At 40.9% G+C, this 18,054-nt stretch overlaps 1 protein-coding gene and 1 long non-coding RNA gene across 3 annotated transcripts in view; one reads left to right on the top strand and one right to left on the bottom strand.

Moving 5' to 3' along the window:
* The window catches only part of LOC126984140 (uncharacterized), a 68,459-nt gene that overhangs the window by 38,394 nt on the left and 12,011 nt on the right, over window positions 1-18,054 (bottom strand). For both annotated transcript variants that reach the window (XR_007736440.1, XR_007736439.1), the window contains exons 4-6: window positions 14,862-14,933; window positions 14,400-14,455; window positions 10,476-10,592 (exon numbers count right to left, since the gene is read on the bottom strand). This is a non-coding gene — a long non-coding RNA (uncharacterized LOC126984140). The remainder of the gene's footprint in view (window positions 1-10,475; window positions 10,593-14,399; window positions 14,456-14,861; window positions 14,934-18,054) is intronic.
* LOC126984139 (uncharacterized) lies at window positions 2,868-6,833 on the top strand. Its single transcript, XM_050837516.1, has 3 exons — window positions 2,868-4,036; window positions 4,390-4,582; window positions 5,118-6,833. Exons 1-3 carry the CDS (start codon window positions 4,031-4,033, stop codon window positions 5,306-5,308), a joined length of 390 nt encoding a protein of 129 aa, XP_050693473.1. The 5' UTR covers window positions 2,868-4,030; the 3' UTR covers window positions 5,309-6,833.

Genomic DNA, 18,054 nt, shown 5'->3' with positions numbered 1-18,054 from the left:
ATCTCGGACACAGCAGAGGGCGCTGTTTTGGCCCGGCCGTAGTGAGTTTCTTTATGTGCACCATGTAATTCTGCATGTTTTCATATATAATACATGATGATTATGTTGAGTTTATGGCTGAAAGCTTGTTATATTCAATAGCGACATTTGAAATTTGGCACACGTGGCGATCTCGGATACGGTGCGAGGTGTTGTTTTGGCCTGGCCGTAGTGAGTTTCTTTATGTGCACCATTTAATTCTGCATGTTTTCATATATAAAAATGATGATTATGCTGAGTTTATGGCTGAAAGCTTGTTATATTCAATAGCGACATTTGAAATTTGGCGAGCGTGGCGATCTCGGATATGGCGCAGGGCACTGTTTTGGCCCGGCCGTAGTGAATTTCTTTATGTGCACCATGTAATTCTGCATGTTTTCATATAATACATGATGATTATGTTGAGTTTATGGCTGAAACCTTGTTATATTCAATAGCGACATTTGAAATTTAGCGCGAATGGCGATCTCGGATACGGTGCGGGGTGTTGTTTTGGCCCGGCCGTAGTGAGTTTCTTTATGTGTACCATTTAATTCTGCATGTTTTCATATATAATACATGATGATTATGCTGAGTTTATGGCTGAAAGCTTGTTATATTCAATAGCGACATTTGAAATTTGGCGCGCGTGGCGATCTCGGATACGGCGCAGGGCACTGTTTTGGCCCGGCCGTAGTGAGTTTCTTTATGTGCACCATTTAATTCTGCATGTTTTCATATAATACATGATGATTATGTTGAGTTTATGGCTGAAAGCTTGTTATATTCAATAGCGACATTTGAAATTTAGCGCGCGCGGCGATCTCGGACACAGCAGAGGGCGCTGTTTTGGCCCGGCCGTAGTGAGTTTCTTTATGTGCACCATGTAATTCTGCATGTTTTCATATATAATACATGATGATTATGCTGAGTTTATGGCTGAAAGCTTGTTATATTCAATAGCGACATTTGAAATTTGGCGCGCGTGGCGATCTCGGATATGGCACAGGGCGCTGTTTTGGCCCGGCCGTAATGAGTTTCTTTATGTGCACCATTTAATTCTGCATGTTTTCATATATAATACATGATGATTATGTTGAGTTTATGGCTGAAAGCTTGTTATATTCAATAGCGACATTTGAAATTTAAGCTGGCGATCTCGGACACAGCAGGGCGCTGTTTTGGCCCGGCCGTAGTGAGTTTCTTTATGTGCACCATGTAATTCTGCATGTTTTCATATATAATACATGATGATTATGTTGAGTTTATGGCTGAAACCTTGTTATATTCAATAGCGACATTTGAAATTTGGCACACGCGGCGATCTCGGATACGGTGCGAGGTGTTGTTTTGGCCTGGCCGTAGTGAGTTTCTTTATGTGCACCATTTAATTCTGCATGTTTTCATATACAAAAATGATAATTATGCTGAGTTTATGGCTGAAAGCTTGTTATATTCAATAGCGACATTTGAAATTTGACGAGCGTGGCGATCTCGGATACGGCGCAGGGCACTGTTTTGGCCCGGCCGTAGTGAATTACTTTATGTGCACCATGTAATTCTGCATGTTTTCATATATAATACATGATGATTATGTTGAGTTTATGGCTGAAACCTTGTTATATTCAATAGCGACATTTGAAATTTGGCTCTCGCGGCGATCTCGGATACGGTGCGGGGCGTTGTTTTGGCCCGGCCGCAGTGAGTTTCTTTATGTGTACCATTTAATTCTGCATGTTTTCATATAATACATGATGTTTATGCTGAGTTTATGGCTGAAAGCTTGTTATATTCAATAGCGACATTTGAAATTTGACGCGCGTGGCGATCTCGGATACGGCGCAGGGCGCTGTTTTGGCCCGGCCGTAGTGAGTTTCTTTATGTGCACCATTTAATTCTGCATGTTTTCATATATAATACATGATGATTCTGTTGAGTTTATGGCTGAAAGCTTGTTATATTCAATAGCGACATTTGAAATTTAAGCGGCGATCTCGGACACAGCAGAAGGCGCTGTTTTGGCCCGGCCGTAGTGAGTTTCTTTATGTGCACCATGTAATTCTGCATGTTTTCATATATAATACATGATGATTATGTTGAGTTTATGGCTGAAAGCTTGTTATATTCAATAGCGACATTTGAAATTTGGCGCGCGTGGCGATCTCGGATACGGCGCAGGGCACTGTTTTGGCCCGGCCGTAGTGAATTTCTTTATGTGCACCATGTAATTCTGCATGTTTTCATATATAATACATGATGATTATGTTGAGTTTATGGCTGAAACCTTGTTATATTGAATAGCGACATTTGAAATTTAGCTCGAAAGGCGAACTCGGACACAGCAGAGGGCGCTGTTTTGGCCCGGCCGTAGTGAGTTTCTTTATGTGCACCATGTAATTCTGCATGTTTTCATATATAATACATGATGATTATGTTGAGTTTATGGCTGAAAGCTTGTTATATTCAATAGCGACATTTGAAATTTGGCACGTGCGGCGATCTCGGATACGGTGCGGGGTGTTGTTTTGGCCTGGCCGTAGTGAGTTTCTTTATGTGCACCATTTAATTCTGCATGTTTTCATATATAAAAATGATGATTATGCTGAGTTTATGGCTGAAAGCTTGTTATATTCAATAGCGACATTTGAAATTTGGCGAGCGTGGCGATCTCGGATATGGCGCAGGGCACTGTTTTGGCCCGGCCGTAGTGAGTTTCTTTATGTGCACCATTTAATTCTGCATGTTTTCATATAATACATGATTATTATGTTGAGTTTATGGCTGAAACCTTGTTATATTCAATAGCGACATTTGAAATTTAGCGAATGGCGATCTCGGATACGTGCGGGGTGTTGTTTTGGCCCGGCCGTAGTGAGTTTCTTTATGTGTACCATTTAATTCTGCATGTTTTCATATATAATACATGATGATTATGCTGAGTTTATGGCTGAAAGCTTGTTATATTCAATAGCGACATTTGAAATTTGGCGCGCGTGGCGATCTCGGATACGGCGCAGGGCACTGTTTTGGCCCGGCCGTAGTGAGTTTCTTTATGTGCACCATTTAATTCTGCATGTTTTCATATATAATACATGATGATTATGTTGAGTTTATGGCTGAAAGCTTGTTATATTCAATAGCGACATTTGAAATTTAGCGCGCGCGGCGATCTCGGACACAGCAGAGGGCGCTGTTTTGGCCCGGCCGTAGTGAGTTTCTTTATGTGCACCATGTAATTCTGCATGTTTTCATATATAATACATGATGATTATGCTGAGTTTATGGCTGAAAGCTTGTTATATTCAATAGCGACATTTGAAATTTGGCGCGCGTGGCGATCTCGGATATGGCACAGGGCGCTGTTTTGGCCCGGCCGTAATGAGTTTCTTTATGTGCACCATTTAATTCTGCATGTTTTCATATATAATACATGATGATTATGTTGAGTTTATGGCTGAAAGCTTGTTATATTCAATAGCGACATTTGAAATTTAGCGCGCGCGGCGATCTCGGACACAGCAGAGGGCGCTGTTTTGGCCCGGCCGTAGTGAGTTTCTTTATGTGCACCATGTAATTCTGCATGTTTTCATATATAATACATGATGATTATGTTGAGTTTATGGCTGAAAGCTTGTCATATTCAATAGCGACATTTGAAATTTAGCGCGCGTGGCGATCTCGGATACAGTGCGGGGTGTTGTTTTGGCCTGGCCGTAGTGAGTTTCTTTATGTGTACCATTTAACCCTTTATCGGGCAAGTGACTGTCAACAGTCACTTAAAACGGCCATCTTCTCGGCCTCCTCGTATATATCCGTTAACTCCAAGCTGATGTGTTCTGGGCGTCAGCCAATCACAAAACACTCTTCTATGTTGTGACTCATGAAGCAGACGGAATCCTTTGTTTTTATTGGCTGGGCAGCAAGACAAACACGGCAGTGTGTGATCGGCTTCGAGACGTGGTGCATCTAACGTTGAGTGCTCTCCACTCATCTCGTCTCTGCATACTACAGAATGTCGGTAAGTGTCTGTATTCTTTACTGTGGATAGTTGAAGAGTTGTGCTAACTAATGATACATAAAAAGTTTTGGTAAGTGATAAACTTACTTTGATAAATATGTAGTGAAATATGAAGTGACTGCTGGTGACAACATGCCCGGAGCGTCGAGCATGATGCTTGACTGCTGGCGGTCACTTTGCCCGGGGCTTCAGGATTGACGCTTGCTCGTCATTACACACATATATAATATTTTTTATGATTAATACATATATATACACTAAGAAATTCGTATAATGAGGTCAGAGTTAAAGCTGAATTTCTATATTACGTAGTTCCGCATAACACAGTGTGAATATTTTTTTTTATCTTACAGATCAGCCTCACTTCATTTTACGGTCAAAACCGCAAAGTCATTGTACCAACCAACCCTGCTGGTAGTGATGATGACCAAGAGCTTGACCTATCTGCTGATGATGACGCTGACCCTGACTTCGAGCCTGTGCTATCCCAGGATTCTTCCAGTGAAGATGAACTCAGGCCTAGCCACCAGCTCAAGCGTCAGAAAGGTAAGGTGTTATTGCTCTTGTTGTTGTTGTTGCTGTTATTATTATTATTATTATTGCTACTTTTAGTTATCATTATTATTATTGAGCGTGTGACAAATGCAAGCATCAATCTACGATGATAATTTCTAAACACTTTAAATAGGCTACCTTTTTTCTTTCAAAATCCCTTTTAAATGGGCTTTAAATCATCGTCGTATTGGCTGTCGGTACTTTAAATTTCATTTATACTTATATATAGTGTACATTATTGTAATTGATGCATTCAGCTGTTGTTTTACGACAGAGTTAGAAAATGGTAATGTTATATTATTTGTTAACGAACCGTATATATTTTGCTCTCTTTATTGTAAGAAAAGTTATACGTACTCAGCTAAGACTAGGCTATATTTGCATCTGTGTATGACACATTTTGCTTTATTGTAAGCTAGTCTTGCAAAGTCATCTTTGCCACCGAAGTAGGGTAATTTATTTCTATTTTATTTTGTAAGAATATTAAGGTAAGGCTTTATGTTATTCTTTTGTTATTTATTTGCAGCTTCTTCTCAAACAAGGAACCTTGCAATAGCTGATGTGGAAGATGACTCTGGAGAGGATGGAAGCGATCAAGAAAACACCACTTCAGCTTCATCACCGTCATGGGAAAAAATGATATATACCCACCTCCTCTTCCCGAGAAGCCATACCCACAGCCTGATCATATCTCTACACCATATGAATATTTCCTGAAGCTTTTTCCCTTAGAAGTCATAGATCATATTGTTTACCAAACAAATTTGTATGTGAAACAAATAGACATAAACACGTCATTTGCCACTAACAGGGATGAAATTATGAACTTCATAGGCATACTCTTGTATATGGGAGTTTGTGAATTACCATCTTTGGAGGATTACTGGGCAAATGAGACAAGAGTCCCCCAAGTAGCTAATGTGATGTCATCCAAACAATTCAAATACCTGAGAAGACATATACATTTCAATGATAATGAGTTTGCTGAGGAGTCAGATGACAGGTTTTATAAGATCAGACCAATGTTTAACTTCATTAGAAAAACATTTCAGCAAGTTCCTCCTTCTACCAAACAATCCATTGATGAAGTTATGGTAGGTTATAAAGGCACAAGAGCAGGAAATCTCAGACAGTATATCAAATCTAAGCCAACCAAGTGGGGTTTCAAACTCTACTGTCGTGCCAGTGATGATGGTTTTATACATGACATTATTTTGTATCAAGGGGGAACTACATTCACTGCACACCCAGTTTCCCTTACACAAGCTGAGAGTAGTGAAAAGATAAACACTAAGGTTGTTTTGACCCTTGCTAAAACAATCACCAGCAATACTACTAGTTCTATATATGCAGACAACTTTTTCACCAGCCTACATCTAGCCAATATGCTCAAGAAGCATTATAACTGTAGGTACACAGGCACTGCAAGGGAGAATAGAGTTGGGAGACCTCCACTTATGTCACCTAAAGATATGGGAAACACTAAAACCAAAAGAGGTTGTTTTGACTATTGTTCAAGTAATGGGATATTAGTAGTAAGGTGGAAGGACAATAAGGTTGTGACACTAGTAACAAATGACAAAGGTGTCTTCCCACTGAAGAAGATACAGCGGTACATCAAGGAAAAGAAGAAGGAGGAGGTGGACTGTCCCCTTGTTGTGTCAGAGTACAATGCTCATATGGGGGGGATTGATAAGAGTAACATGCTTGTACAGCTTTACAGGACTCCAATGAAGTCAAAGAGATACTATCTAAGGCTCTTTGCCTATGTCTTGGACCTATGCTCTGTTAATTCCTGGCTCCTTTACAAGAGAGATTGTGAGGCACTGAAGACTCAATTCATGTCTCTCAAGAAATTCAGGCTAGCAGTGTCTAGCTTCACAAGGTGTACCAAACCAACTCTTGGTCGAGTTTTGAGGAACTCAGACTCCTCAAGCTCAGCTCCTGACTTTGAAATGCCTGTTGCAGTCAGGGGACAAAGAGTCACCATCCCAGAAGACTGCATTAAACTGGACAGCAGGAAATTTCATTTCCCTATGTAAGTTGACAGGCAAACCTGCAAGCACTGTAGCAGAAAGGGTAACATCATATGATCACACATAGCCTGCTCTGTTTGCAAAGTAAACCTATGTCTAAAGCAGACCAATAACTGCTTTGTAGACTTTCATCAAGCTAAATAGATTTCACTAAACAGTCTAATGAATCATGTAGGTGAAGTAATGGGTTTGTGGAAAGCATTTCATGTTTTATTTTTTCTTTCTCTGCAACCTAACAATGTATTTACTCAAGAAACAAATATTTTTTTTCTGTTCAGTACATTGTTAGAGACATGTGAATCATTTGCATATATTTCTGATGAAACTACTAGTAATTTCTATTTATGATGGTAATGTGGTATGTGATTAAAAATTAGTCATATCATATTTTCAAGGATAAACTGGATCTGTTATATATTATTTTTTGCCATATCTTTAGGTGAGAAAATATACAGATCTATAAACTGTGAAGATTATAATTTCATGCCAAGTTTATGAGGAAGGGTCATGATTATGCATATATTTTTATATAAATATATTAATTAAATACATTTATGTGCTTCAATAAAGCTTCAAATGTCTATATGAGTTTCAGTAAATAAAAATTGTTTATTACATAATACTGGTGTAGCCTTTTGGTCATATAATATAATAAGATATGTTCAAATGCATTTCACCGTGGCCTGGGCCAAGTGACTGTCAGCAGTCATGCATGGTTTACCGCGAGCCGGGAAGGTTACCGTTTGTAGTCACTTCGGGTGGAGTTAAATGCCCCAAGACTTTTAAATTTTGAAAACTGTTCATCAGTAAAAGTGTCTTATATTTTATTGTACTTTTGACCTACTATAGTTTTATTATGATATAACTCCGATTTCAATGAGTGCCTGATAAAGGGTTAATTCTGCATGTTTTCATATATAATACATGATGATTATGTTGAGTTTATGGCTGAAAGCTTGTTATATTCAATAGCGACATTTGAAATTTGGCACACGCGGCGATCTCGGATACGGTGCGAGGTGTTGTTTTGGCCCGGCCGTAGTGAGTTTCTTTATGTGCACCATTTAATTCTGTATGTTTTCATATATAAAAATGATGATTATGCTGAGTTTATGGCTGAAAGCTTGTTATATTCAATAGCGACATTTGAAATTTGGCACACGCGGCGATCTCGGATATGGCGCAGGGCACTGTTTTGGCCCGGCCGTAGTGAATTTCTTAGCTGCACCATGTAATTCTGCATGTTTTCACATATAATACATGATGATTATGTTGAGTTTATGGCTGAAACCTTGTTATATTCAATAGCGACATTTGAAATTTAGCGAGTATGGCGATCTCGGATACGGTGCGGGGTGTTGTTTTGGCCCGGCCGTAGTGAGTTTCTTTATGTGTACCATTTAATTCTGCATGTTTTCATATATAATACATGATGATTATGCTGAGTTTATGGCTGAAAGCTTGTTATATTCAATAGCGACATTTGAAATTTGACGCGCGTGGCGATCTCAGATACGGCGCAGGGCGCTGTTTTGGCCCGGCCGTAGTGAGTTTCTTTATGTGCACCATTTAATTCTGCATGTTTTCATATATAATACATGATGATTATGTTGAGTTTATGGCTGAAAGATTGTTATATTCAATAGCGACATTTGAAATTTAGCGCTAGCTGAGATCTCGGACACAGCAGAGGGCGCTGTTTTGGCCCGGCCGTAGTGAGTTTCTTTATGTGCACCATGTAATTCTGCATGTTTTCATATATAATACATGATGATTATGTTGAGTTTATGGCTGAAAGCTTGTTATATTCAATAGCGACATTTGAAATTAAGCGCGCGGCGATCTCGGACACAGCAGAGGGCGCTGTTTTGGCCCGGCCGTAGTGAGTTTCTTTATGTGCACCATGTAATTCTGCATGTTTTCATATATAATACATGATGATTATGTTGAGTTTATGGCTGAAAGCTTGTTATATTCAATAGCGACATTTGAAATTTAGCGTGGCGATCTCGGATACTGTTGTGGGTGTTGTTTTGGCCCGGCCGTAGTGAGTTTCTTTATGTGCACCATTTAATTCTGCATGTTTTCATATATAAAAATGATGATTATGCTGAGTTTATGGCTGAAAGCTTGTTATATTCAATAGCGACATTTGAAATTTGGCGAGCGTGGCGATCTCGGATACGGCGCAGGGTGTTGTTAAGGTTTTTCATTATCAGTTATCGGTTATCGGGAATAAGGTTTTCTGTTATCGTGCCCTGCTATGGCGGAGACGCTGTCTTTCTCCTCAGTCTGAAGCTAGCCAGCACTGTGAGTGGAACGTTTCTCTGGAATACACACACTGCATTTTGACCCCTACTATGGCACCCAAGCATCCTTCCACCTCGTCCAGTGACATAAGAACATAGGAGTCTGCACGAAGCAGCTCCTCTGAACCTTGGCTCCCGTGTATCTAACCCTACCTAATATCGCTGTCCATGACGCATCAACAAAGTGATGGTGGTGAGTGTTTTTGTTGTGTCAGTGACTTACAAATGTAATGTAGCAATTCTTTCTTTAGAAAACTTTAACTTAACCCGGTGGTGGCAGGGATCATGTTTCTTAATGGTCCCTCCAAGCAAGAAAAATGAGAAAAAATCACCCCTCACACAAACCATTTCATATTATATATCAAAGCATTTGTGATCAGTTTATGTGTATTACTTTCCTCTCTGTCAAAGGCTGTAAAATAAGGCAAAAAGTAAGCAGAAAAATATATATCTACCCTTGCAGGTGAAAATATAGCCTGTTAGCTTTTGAGACCAAACCATGTAGTGAGCCTCCTCCTCCCTGCTGGCTAGGCTTCCTTTTAATATGTATTTCCACACATGATGCGGCCAATATTAGGAGTCTTTTTCACACCAATATTTACTGTATAATGATGACTTGACTCCTGCATTAGCACCGGTGAGTGAGTTAGGGGCTTAAGGAACTTTGATGCCAGGATTGGAGGTGACTTATTCCTGGGTTTAAACTTATACAAAATCAGGTTGGCGACATGTCTGTGGTAAGTCCCTTGTACAATAAGAAATATTACTTTCCTCTCTGTCAAGGGCTGAATAAATAAATCAAATTAATCTAACTATATTATAAAGCAAAACCAATTTTGCATGCATAATATGTATCCAGTGTGTAGTAAGCACTTTGGCAAACATATATCATGCATCCTATGCTTAACACGGTAGCTGCGGGGATCATGTTTCTTACCCGGTAGCAGCGACGGGCCAAATTTGTGGCTTTACCGTATAGCAGCAATGGAACAAATTTGTGGCTTTACCGTGTAGCAGCAATGGAACAAATTTGTGGCTTTACCGTGTAGCAGCAATGGAACAAATTTGTGGCTTTACCGTGTAGCAGCAATGGGACAAATTTGTGGCTTTACCGTGTAGCAGCGACAGGCCAAATTTGTGGCTTTACCGTGTAGCAGCAACGGGCCAAATTTGTGGCTTTACCGTGTAGCAGCAACGGGCCAAATTTGTGCCATGATTTAAACCCCCCAAAATAGATGATGTGTAAACTGATCACAAATGCTTTGATATGTATTATGAAATGGCTTGTGTGAGGGGTGATTTTTTCTCATTTTTCTCGCTTAGAGGGACCATTAAGAAACACGATCCCCGCTGCTACCACCACCACTGGGTTAAAAGGCCTTTCCCTCTAAGCAAGGGGATGTACTGAACATTTTACAACACACTGGGTTACTAAGTGAGCTGCTGAACATTTTACAGCTCAATATAACGGGTTCACCCTTTGGGGGCTTCTGGCGGGGGTAATGAAGGCAGGGCAGGAAGTGAGTAGAGAAAGCTTACCTATTTCTCCAAGCTGCTGAAAAGCTTGTTGGCGAAGAATTACTTGTCGGTGAAGAGACTGTTGTTGAGGTGAGGAGTGCCCTGTGTTATGGCACCTCCCGGCACTGCTACACCAACCTGCAAATATGTGTCCACTCTCAAAGTCTTGTACCGGGAAAGACGGCATGGGATAATATATTATAAAATCTCTCTCTCTATCAAGGGCTGTATAAGATAATTAATTGATACTCTCTCTCTCATATTTGTTTTTTTACATAAAGAAAACATTTGACAAGGCTTTCAAGGGAGTTTAGGGGCATTTCCAAGGATAGTTTTAAGACACTGGAGGTGGTAGTATGACCATAGGTCTGTGCCGTGAAGCCAAAAAACACATATCTGACACACTTTTTCTAGGAATTTAGTGCATTTCCAGGGGTAGTTTTAAGAGCCTGGTGGCGGTGTGACCCTTCCTCTGTGCCATTAAGGAACAGTGACCCCTGCAAACACACAAAAACTATCTATTTATAACTATCTATCACCCTTTATCTATCTATCCTTCTATCCACTGGTTCCCAAACTGGGGACCATATAGCACAATGAAGGGCGCCGTAGGTTAAGGTTAGTTCAAGACTTAAACTAACCTTGAACTATGGGCTCCTTCAGTCTGCTTTATGGGCCCCAGTTTGGGAATGGCAAAGACATGGATTTTAAAGGAAATTACATAGATTTTAGAGGAAATTACATGGATTATAGTGCAAGCAACTGAAGTACAGGCCCACAAGATTATATGAGATGAAGTCCATGCATGTGAGGGCCCCAGACATTGTGTGTGTGTGTGTGTGCAGGCTGCCTTCATGGTACCATTTTAGCACATTGAAATAAGGTACCATCTCTCCATCTCCTTCAATGTGTCATTACATGTTTTTCCCAAGGCCACAGAGAAGGTTTTCATGGGCAGATCATAGCCATGGATGGAGGTTTTGCAAGTACTCTACTGGTATATTTTCCCACACACTAAATGCAAACAAACACCAACTTGGATATTTTGTAAGCTCATCCCGGCGCTAATTCAGCGATATTTCTTTGCTTCCTGCATGTTTATCTAACAAACACTAGTACTATGGTATTCTTGTATACCAATACTGCACTAACATAACTACAGTAGAGCCCCACTTAGCGCGAGATCAATTAGCGTGAACCGCATAACTGATGACTGCGTATTTTGAGTAATTATCAAACCCAAAAGTCAGACCCACGTGTGCACCAAATAACTTTTTTTCATATTGGTTACTTTATTCAATTAGCGCAAATTTAGTTAGCGCGACCGCGTTCATCCACCTAATTCTCACGCTAAATGGGGCTCTACTGTACTAACATAGCTCATAGTAGTATTCCCACTTTTAATTAACATCTTGTACAGCAGTGTTTCTCTCTCCCTGTGAACTGTTTCCCTGCACATGAATGCCTCGGCTGTGACGGGTCTTCATCAACAGTGCTGCCAGTGAGTGGCCTCACCTGAACACGAGTCATCGCTCCACACAGCAGGTGACCTGACGAGCCTGCCCTGACAAGCACCTGACAGCTGACCACCACCTTAACAATGAGGGAAATGACACTTGAGCGGCTTGACAGTTCAGGGCCAAGGCCGCCTCCACCCCCATTCCTATTCAAATACACTGGAATACCATATTTGGGTGTGTTTGTATTGGTATAACTATTGATAGAAATCAAAGCATTCTCATTGTGATAGGAATACAAGGGAAAAGTATTTGTATTGTGCAAATAATTATCTGAGGAACACTTCAAAATCTATCATCTGTAATAGCAGGCATTACAAGTCCACACAGCCTCCCGGGGGACTTGTTAGCACTGTGTTGAGTACAGGGTTATGAGCTCTTGTACATCTTTACAACACTGCTGCTGTTATGCCAAGAAGGTGTATTCATTCATATCAAAACAGCCTTCTTGTTAGCACTGTGTTGAGTACAGGGTTATGAGCTACACTACCTTGTACATCTTTACAACACTGCTGTTATGCCAAGAAGGTGTATTCATTCATATCAAAACAGTATTTCTATTCACTGTAATTTGAAGTACTGTATTGGTATTGTAATCCACAACACTTGTATTCCCTCCCTGATCTTAGATAACTTTACAACACTGCTAAACCCAATTATGACAAGAAGGTATTTGTATTCATATTAAAACAACTTCATATGTATTCAATGTAATTTGAAGTAATTGTATCCCCTCCCTCCCTGGTCAGGGGGAGTCGCTTGGGGGGGGTTGAGCCCACGGCACATCTTCCCGGCCCCACACAGCGTGGTAGCGTGAGGATTCGAACCCGCGTCGTCCATCACGCGACGAATGTGGGTCCAGTACGCTATCACTTCGGCCTATTATTATTTTGTCATGTTGTTGTTGCCTGATGAGTGATATACCACCTTTACTGAGTCAGGTTCATCTGCTAGAGTTTAATGTGACCCTGCTGACAGTTTCACAAGACTTCTGCACCTGGAACAGGAAAACCACCCATGAAAAGCTCTGTTAGTAGTATTACACCGCACTGCTATATAACAAACTTCACTTTTGGGGGCACTGCGGAGGACATTTCGGGTATGGCGGACATGGGATTCAATTGGTGGACGGTGTACCCCACTCTGACTGGGTTCATTTCAGTGGCCACATGCAATGACTGAACACGGGCGGTGGTCTGCCCACACCAAGGCTGTCTCAGGCTGGGCTGGGTCATGGGCGCGTAACATTGACCGTAAAGTGTCGGCAAATACGACACCTTGTGGTCACTTACGCCTGTGTCGGACGCGTCTTGGATTTTTTTCCTTGAGTAACCAATCTTGAATGTGGGAAAGAAATGGCGGACATTGCCAACAACTGACTGACGCACAAGATAGTCCTACATTCATTTTCTCCCTTTCCCTCCCTCCTTCCTTCCTTCCTTCCCTCCCTCCCTCCTTTATTCCTTGCCTCCCTTCCTTCATTCCATCCTTTCCTTTTCTCTTCCTCTTCCCTCCTTCTTTCCTTCAATCCTCCTTCCGTCCCTCCCTCCCTCCTGTAGTCCTTGCCTCCCTTCCTTCATTCCATCCTTTCCTCCATTCCTTCCTTTCCTTTTCTCTCCTCTTTCCCTCCTTCTTTCCTTCAATCCCTCCTTCCATCCCTCCCCTCCTCCTTTAGTCCTTGCCTCCCTTCCTTCATTCCATCCTTTCCTCCATTACTTCCTTTCCTTTTCTCTGCCTCTTTCCCTCCTTCTTTCCTTCAATCCCTCCTTCCTTCCCTCCCTCCCTCCTTAAGTCCTTTCCTCCCTTCCTTCATTCCATCCTTTCCTCCCTCATTCCTCTCCCTCCCTTCCCTCTTTCCTTCCTTCCTTCCCTTCCCCTCCTACATACATACATACATACATAGTGAAGGAAGGCAGGAAGGTGACCACACCCCTGACCTCTCCTTGACCTTTTAATTGCTATTTCTGTGTTTAGTAAAAAAAAATTGATCCCATGTTTGTGTTCTTACAAACTGATACATTCTTACTGAGCTTCCTTCCTTCCCTCCCTCCCTTCCTTCCTTCCTTTATTACTGTTCTTTCTGTTATTCACTTGTTCTTTTCTCTCTCTGTTCCTTCCTTCTCTCCTTCCCTTTCCTTCCTATCTTTTTCCTTCCTTCCTTCCCTCCTTCATTCCTTCTTTCTCTCCCTCCTTCCTTCCATTCTTTCCCTTCCTTCCTTCATCCCTCCCTCCCTCCTTCCTTCCTCCCTTCTTTCCCTTCCCATTGCTCCTTCCTTCCTTCCTTCCTTCCTTCCTTCTCCCTCCCTCCCTCCTTCCTTCCTTCCTCAGAACAATCCATTACAGAAAGAAAATGAAGACAGGAAAACAAAGAAGCAAGGAAAATATTGATAAATGGAAAAGAAATAGAGGAAAATAAATTAACACTTACCAAGGAATTCCTGTGTCCTCCTCTTCTTCTTCTTCTTCTTCTTCTTCTTGTTCTCTCTGTAATTCAAGTAAGGAGTCATTGCTCTGAGTAAACCTTAAGATACATTTTACATATAAATATAAATTCCTTTCAACTTTGAACCCTTCCTTCCTTCCTTCCTTCCTTCCACACAGCCACTACCACCAGAGGGTCACTTCAGGGGTCGGGGTCAGAACCTTCCCAAGACACAGGGTCATAGTTTTAAACATTTTCCTGCCCAAACTTACAAATTTAAAACAACATTGTGGTATTAAGGCATCTTGAAAACATTCCAGTTGATGTGTGTGTGTGTGTGTGTGTGTGTGTGTGTGTGTGTTTGTGTTTGCAGTACCAAGGTGTTCCTGGCTGCAAACTTTCCCTCCTTATTATCAAAATTCCTTGACTGCTCGTTAACCATTTTAGAAAAAATAAATTAACACTCACCAATGGGTTCCTCCTGTGTTCCTCGTCTTCTTCCCAGTCCTCCTCCTCCTCCTCTTCTTCGTTTGGTAGTGTCTGCAAATCAAGTTTGGTGTCAATTAACTGTGTAAACATCAACATACTTTTTATTTTTACAGTAAAAAAAAAGCCCATCACTCACTGCTCCAAAATGATATCATTATAAACTGGGTGCAACTCCAGCGTGTGGTGTACCCAGTGCAGTCTAGCCCAGTATCACAAGTCTACAAAATGACCTGACCTGTCTCCCAAAACCTAGTCCTGATTTGAGTATGTAATGACCTAACCACAATGTCCAGGCTGAAGCTCCTAGGCCAGAGGAGTGCGCACGCCTTTTTGAGGGTGTCAGATGCCTGAAATAGCATATTTTTACTGTGCAAAGCAGGTGAAGTCACTCAAATTTATCTATTTGTATATATTTCATGGTGGCAAAATTTAAATTATCAGTTTCATTTTCACCAGTGACACGAATTTGTGGCTGTTTTTCACAATAGAATTTCACTCTAATAAGTGAATCAGACCCCACAGAGATATTACCAGAGTGTGTAGGAATGAATACAATGATAACACATACTTTGATTTAACTCTAGGATGTCTCGTGGATCATCAATAAATAAAAAACAAAATATCTGGACAGGCCACTCTTGAGCCTGTTACCTTCAATGACACCCCAAAACAGTCCCTGCGCCAAGTGTGTACCCCATATTTTGGTTGTGTTAGGTGCGCCTATTAGCAACTACTATTTTTACTGAACGAGGGACACATGATCCATATAAACCATTAATACTACCTAATAATATTAAACAAATTATATACGTGCTACCAGGGAATCATGAGGATTAATGTTATTGTAATTCTCACGTTTACTCAACCCTACTAAACCTATCCACCCCGCGCCCACCTAGCCTCCAGCAGGTGCCCACCCTGGCTCGCATAACCATAGCAGGGCACGATAACAGAAAACCTTATTCCCGATAACCGATAACTGATAATGGAAAACCTTATCAGTGATAACCGATATTCATTAACTGGAAACACAAATATAGGCGATAACCGACACCCGATATTAATCCACAATTCCGATACTATCTAGCGACAAGTCCGATAGGCGAAAACGATACTATATTGATATTTCAAATAAAAAACATAGATGAATTCATATTTTCATTATCTGTATTTTTAAAAACTTACAAAATCTGAAAACCACACGTTGACACGTGCATATGGACGGTAATACTAGAAACGCCTGAACCGGTGTTGTGTTATTTGGCGTCCCCACCGACAAACACTGGTCTCTCGTGAACTGCACATGCTCAGACCAGCAAGCGTAGACCTGAACAGTCTCACAAAGCTTTTTAACCGTAATTTAGAGTTGCTGGAAGGCTGAATCAGACATACAGTACCACTACCACCATCCCCTATGTTTCTAGATCGACACTCTGTACGAGTTGTATTTATATGTACAGTGTCGTTCTAGAAACAGCGAGGATGGTTGTACTGTATGTCTGATTCAGCCTTCCAGCAACTGGTCTTAATGTGTTAAAAAGCTTTGTGATACTGTACAGGTCTATGCTTACTGGTCTGAACATGCGCAGTTCACGAGAGACCAGTGTTTGTTAACACAAGCGCCAGCTTTTGACGATGGGACACCAAATAACACAACACCGGGTGCCTTCAATATCATGGCATGCTCACAAACGAATATGGAATATCAAATTTGAGGCAGTGAATAATCATTTTGGGGCAAAGCTAAATGATTTTTCTCTTTGATGTATTGATTTTGAGTCTAACATAAAAAAATAACCTAGTATTTTAATGTTGATGATCTAAGTACGAAATCTCTTCGCCAAAGATAATTCATACCCCAAGTTTTTCATAAAATACCGGGCACCCGGCCACGCATGCGAGTAGGAGGAGACAACGTTTTTTTTTTTCTGAGGCAGAAAAAAAGTAGCGATTATCACTAGTTTGGTTACAAAAATAACGAAGATACCGATATATATTTAAATAAGCAGCGGATGGCCGACAACCCGATTTTGTTATCAGCGATAAAGTATCGCGATAACGCCCAGCTATGCGCATAACTCACCACCCACCTTCCTGCAATTACAGCTGAATGTAGTACTGCTGACACTTAATATAACACGTCACGTCGTAGGGTATTCGTATCTTACAATTTTACTGAACACCAGTCGACCTGTCCTCCCCCGCTCACCTCTGTTGCGCCTCCTCATTCCCAGTCTTACTAAAATGGATTGGCTGAGGAGAAGCACCTTCCACAGGGAGAGCGTGTCAGTTTTCCTGTTCCTCACTGGCTGACAGCCACTGATGAGGCTGCTGGCCAATACCAAATTTAAAGTGCATATTTCACACCTTTTCTTTCTCCTTATTTTCTCCATGCAAACAGTTTAATACGTCCTAAAAACTGGTCATTATCGTAAATAAATCTGTCTCAGGAAAACAAATAACCAGTGAGGCTGGCAAGGAGAGGAAGAGAGCTCACCTTGCTGTGCCCAGTGACCATATTGACGTGTGTGTGTGTGTGTGTGTGTGTGTGTGTGTGTGTGTGGCTATATATATATATATATATATATATATATATATATATATATATATATATATATATATATATATATATATATATATGTAGGCATCAGCTCTCAGTGATTTTACTATACTAGGCTACTACTACCCTACTCACCTAGACTTACATGATGATTATGTTGAGTTTATGGCTGAAAGCTTGTTATATTCAATAGCGACATTTGAAATTTAGCGCGATCTCGGACACAGCAGAGGGCGCTGTTTTCGTAGTGAGTTTCTTTATGTGCACCATGTAATTCTGCATGTTTTCATATATAATACATGATGATTATGTTGAGTTTATGGCTGAAAGCTTGTTATATTCAATAGCGACATTTGAAATTTAGCGAGCGAGGCGATCTCGGATACGTTGCGGTGTGTTGTTTTGGCCTGGCCGTAGTGAGTTTCTTTATGTGCACCATTTAATTCTGCATGTTTTCATATATAATACATGATGATTATGTTGAGTTTATGGCTGAAAGCTTGTTATATTCAATAGCGACATTTGAAATTTGGGCGATCTCGGATACTTTTGGCCCGGCCGTAGTGAGTTTCTTTATGTGCACCATTTAATTCTGCATGTTTTCATATATAA

Source organism: Eriocheir sinensis, chromosome 56 (genome assembly GCF_024679095.1).
Source record: "Eriocheir sinensis breed Jianghai 21 chromosome 56, ASM2467909v1, whole genome shotgun sequence".
Taxonomy (NCBI): Eukaryota; Metazoa; Arthropoda; class Malacostraca; order Decapoda; family Varunidae; genus Eriocheir; species Eriocheir sinensis.
Note: the sequence above shows the minus strand (reverse complement) of the source record. Positions and strands in the feature narration are given on the sequence as shown.